This window comes from Octopus bimaculoides, chromosome 1, assembly GCF_001194135.2.
Source record: "Octopus bimaculoides isolate UCB-OBI-ISO-001 chromosome 1, ASM119413v2, whole genome shotgun sequence".
NCBI lineage: Eukaryota > Metazoa > Mollusca > Cephalopoda > Octopoda > Octopodidae > Octopus > Octopus bimaculoides.
Genome location: NC_068981.1, coordinates 145,238,002 through 145,242,879, shown reverse-complemented (window position 1 = coordinate 145,242,879; position 4,878 = coordinate 145,238,002). Strand labels below are relative to the sequence as shown.

General features: G+C 33.4%; 1 protein-coding gene across 1 annotated transcript in view; it reads right to left on the bottom strand.

Annotated features, from left to right (window-relative positions):
* Positions 1-4,878, bottom strand: part of LOC106868068 (secretin receptor) — a 725,176-nt gene that overhangs the window by 163,856 nt on the left and 556,442 nt on the right. The window contains exon 4 of the mRNA XM_052969589.1: positions 2,565-2,679. Within this exon, the coding sequence (XP_052825549.1) occupies positions 2,565-2,679 (115 nt within the window). The remainder of the gene's footprint in view (positions 1-2,564; positions 2,680-4,878) is intronic.

Below are 4,878 nucleotides of genomic sequence, written 5' to 3'. Positions count from 1 at the left end.
ATATATATTACACACTCACACATATTTACATATATGTACGCACACATTTATATAAGGCTATGTTTGTCTTTCACATGTGTGTGTGTCTGTGTGTGTGTAGAGTTATTTTCAATCTGTGTGACGAACAAGTCAAAGATAGTCAGTCAATTATTCGTGAAACAAGACGTCTTCATAAAGTCTTCGTAAATAAAACATTTTCAATGTTCATCGATTTTATGTCGTCTCCTGATTACTTCAGTGCAATAAACAGCAACCAAAACAACAGCATAAACTTGGACGAACTTCTGTATAATCAGATTTTTACAAACTTTAAAAATATACAAAATGTTCAGTTTTATTAAACGATAGTTATAGACTAATAGTCGTTCGATTTTCAGTTAGATTTTATTGCTACTTTGTGTAACGTATATTATACGCCGTTCTGGTGTCATTTGATTTTTCTTTTAGCATTGCGTTAATAAGTTTCTATTTTATAACAAAAAGATATACTATTGGGGAAATACTTTTGAAAAATGTCGGATGATTGCCGGATTGTAAGAGCAGTAGACAAAGTAAGTTGAGGAATATATATCACTCAGTTATTTTATATAGCAAGTGGTGAACTATTGCATCATTTATTACAATTTTCTAACCGGTTCCGTGCATTTCTGATGGCTGGAGCGAAAACAAGGAGTCTGTATCTTGTTGCTAAACAAATGTAGCAAAGGACTTCGTGTGAAAAGCTCTGGTCTTTCGGTTTTTTTTTGCCGATGTTTGTATTATTCACCGATATACACCAGGGAAAGATACATTCGTATGCAGGCACATAGGCATACGCATTCACAAACACACATGAATATACACATGTACGTAATACTTATATGCATGCATATTTATTTATCTATAAGAACAACAGCAGCAACAACAACAATAATAATAATAATAATCCTTTTTACTATAGGTATAAGGCCTGGATTTTTGTGGGGAGGGGACAATCGATCACATCGACCCTTGTACTTGACTGGTACTTAATGTATCGACCCTGAAAGGATGACAGGCAAAATTGACTTCGGCGGAGTTTGAACTCAGTATGTAGCAGCAGACGAAATACCGCTAAGGATTTCGTCCGCATTTTACCCGCTCGTGTTCAACAAAAGGAACAAATAATATACTGGGAGCTGATTCAATCGATTGTTTTCCACTCCTGTATTTACAGAAAGCCACTCATAACAGTTCGCATTGAAAATTCTAAAGATGGCGAAACTTCTATTACATTATTTATTTTTGATATAGGAAAAAGACTTAAGATATTGACTACATAAATCTTTCTGTTTAGGACTGAATTGTAAATATTAAAGAAATTTTCAGGGATTAGTTGTCAAAAGAAATTCATTTGTTTATGAAGTATGATTGTATAAATAACATCTGTGTTTTAAACATTAGCGAGGGTTTCTATATGGCGTTGGAAGCAGAATTAAAATGAATCAGTGAGATATTGTGTGCTTTTCTCAATGACACCAAAGATTTAAACGGATTGAAATAGTTTTAAATCTGGAATTGAAAATGTGTGAACATTAACCTGGAGAGATTACTTCTGATTAACAATACTCTACACCCAGTTTTCGGAATATTTAGGTTTCTTTACGGGGCATAACATGTCACACTTTAAGGGGATGCTAATTAGTAGCCATATATTGGAATTTATCAATAACATTAACGACTTAGTTCGTGGAACACAAACTCATGTCGTTATTTGGACGAGCTTCAAGCTTATGCAGACGATACCACCCTTCACACTTTTTGAACCTCCTGCATACAAGCGTTCCCAAACCTACATTGCCTCTATGAACAAAGATCATGGGATCATGCTCCAATGCTTCATTTTGATTAAGTCACCTTCAACAGCGCAAAGGGACATTCAATAGACATATCAAGGAGACAACAGATACAACAAATCAAATAATGATTTTATTTTTGGCACGAGGCCAGCAATTTTAGAAAGGGTAAATCGACTACGCCGACCCTAGTGCTCGATTGGCATTTATTTTATCGACCCCGAAAAAATGAAAGGAAAAATCAACCTCGGCGGGATTTGAACTCAGAACCTAAAGGCGGACAAAATGTCGTTAAATACTTCACTCGCTGCGCTAAAATTTCTTATTTCATTATTACCCACAAGGGGCTAAACATAGAGAGGACAAACAAGGACAGCCAAAGGGATTAAGTCGATTAGATCGACCTCAGTGCGTAACTGGTACTTAATTTATCGATCCCGAAAGGATGAACGGCAAAGTCAACCACGGCGGAATTTGAACTTAGAACGTAACGGCGGACGAAATACCGCTAAGCATTTCGCCCGGCGTGCTAACGTTTCTACCAGCTCACCGCCTTGAAGTAGTGTAGTATTAATCAAAATTACCTTTTATAAAATCGCATATGAGAAAAATATGAAGTTGTGAAGAAAATGCTTAGCATTATTCTACTAATAATGATTATAGCATTATCAGTTCTCCCTACAAAGAATAACAACAGAACATTTATTGGCGTGCAGCAAACCGAAATAGGTATAATAATACTGTTCTTACTTCCATTCAGAAATTCTTCACTTCGATCTGTTGAATTCTTCAATTCAGCGTTACATTTTATTGCTTCTTCTTTAATTCTTCGGCTCTGTTCTTCAAGTTCTACCACAACGGTTTCCTGGAGAAGGAAATAAAACAATACGAATCAGATTTCCTAATGTCTTGTTGATAGCTAATCTCTGAAACATTCTTTAAATTTATCTTCGACCTTTATCATAATGATTTCTGAAGGAATAATATCAAAAGAATAAACACATAAGACATCTTTATCTGGAATCCAACACATAGTGATCGTTATGTAAGTATACCTGTATATGAGACAAAAGCTCCTAACAAGTCAATGTTAAACAATAGAAAAATCTTAAAAATTCAAATTTTAATATATTTCAGTAAAAACGCTTCCATTTATTAATTTGAAGCATCATCTTTGCTCACAACCCACTCTCTGCAGATTTCAGTCAGTGCTGTCATCACCACAACTACTTTCTGCCACCGTTATTAAACTTAGATCAATTCTTTTTTGCCATTTCTGCCCGCTAATATAACTTTCACTTTCATGACAATGTTGGTACAGCAATTATTATCGGAAAGATTTGAATGAAATATTTTTAACATATAGTAAAAATCTTCGAAAGTAAACTCGCCGTTTTATAAATTCTGATTCTTCTTATAAATGTGTAAAAACTATTAAATGCACCACACACATACACCAAATGGAGTTCTAAATATGGATAATTTGTAGTGCAATTTAAATTTTAGATCTATCTATCTATCTATCTATCTATCTATCTATCTATCTATCTATCTATCTATCTATCTATCTATCTATCTATCTATCTATCTGTCTGTCTGTCTGTCTGTCTGTCTATCTATCTGTCTGTCTGTCTGTCTGTCTATGACCCTTTCTTTAAATTTTAAAGAAAGCACTTTAATAAATAAGGAAATAACTTTAAAATACACAATAACTTTGAAACACAAGAAAACCCAAAATTGATATAAGAGCGAAAGTTGAAAGCACTCTGATTTGTTCTCGTTGCTATGTGTGAAGAATTTTTCCTTCATACCTTTAAAATTATAACTGCTCTGGCGGGCAGAAGTAACAAAAAATTAAAATTTATTGATGGAAACAGGAAGTAGGAGTGGAAGAGATCACGGTGAATGAAAGCTTCAGATACAGAGCTGTCGACTTTGAGCAAAGACAGCGTTTAAAATTAACAATGAAAACAACATTTAGATTAAAATATAATAAAATGTGTATTTTTATGATAATGTCACACACGCACGCACACACATATACTCACACACATGCACACACATGCACGCACATACACACACATACATACTTCAGGCTCTAGCAGCTTTTATCACACAACGGTGATTCGTGATAAATTACGAGGAATCACAGGATTTATGAGAAAGTATAAAATTGATATAGAGGTAGTGACAGGTACACAGAAAAGCTAGGTTAAGATCAAGTCTGTTGGATTCTCAAGAATTATTATCGCTGTATAATGTTTGTATTGGAGAGTAATTATCTAAAATAGTTTTGGTAATTCTATTACGTTACAAAATACACACATACACATAGATTCGCACTGTTCAATTTAAACCTTAACGTGCTTGACAAATGAGTGTTAAGAAATCCGTATGTACTTCAGTTCACGTACTGTTATTTCATCTTTTGTTATTAAATCTGGGTTAGATATACTCAGAGTAGACTTAGAGGTAAAGAAAGAAACATGAGAAATAGCGTATAAAACATTTGCTTAATGACCTTACGTACGTTTCCTTAACATAAAGTGATTATTGGTTACATAATACAAATTACACAATCTTCACTTTATCAAATCATCAGAGGCATGTAATTATTAAGCATAGTACTGGTGCCAGTAGATATCACGATGGTGATTAGTGCCACGTTTTAACTTCGACAATATTATGTTTAATAATTACACAATTCTGAAGATCTGACAATGAGTGGTGATTATGTAATATGCATTATGTAACCATCAACCAACCGTATATATATGTGTATATATATATATATATATATATATACACACACACATACATACATCTTATATCATCTATAATACTCAAATATACTGAAAACCTTCACTACTGACCCTTATCAACAAACGAACAGGACACATACATACACTACACATGCGTAGCCTTCAAGTTTAGTAGGCTTCTTACAAAAATCTAGCTAGTTGTGTAGTTTATTAGAATTATAAATAATAATAAACATTTTTTAAAAATGGAACTCGTCTTTTTAGTAGATTCAAGTTTATTAATCATATTAAAGTTGAATAAG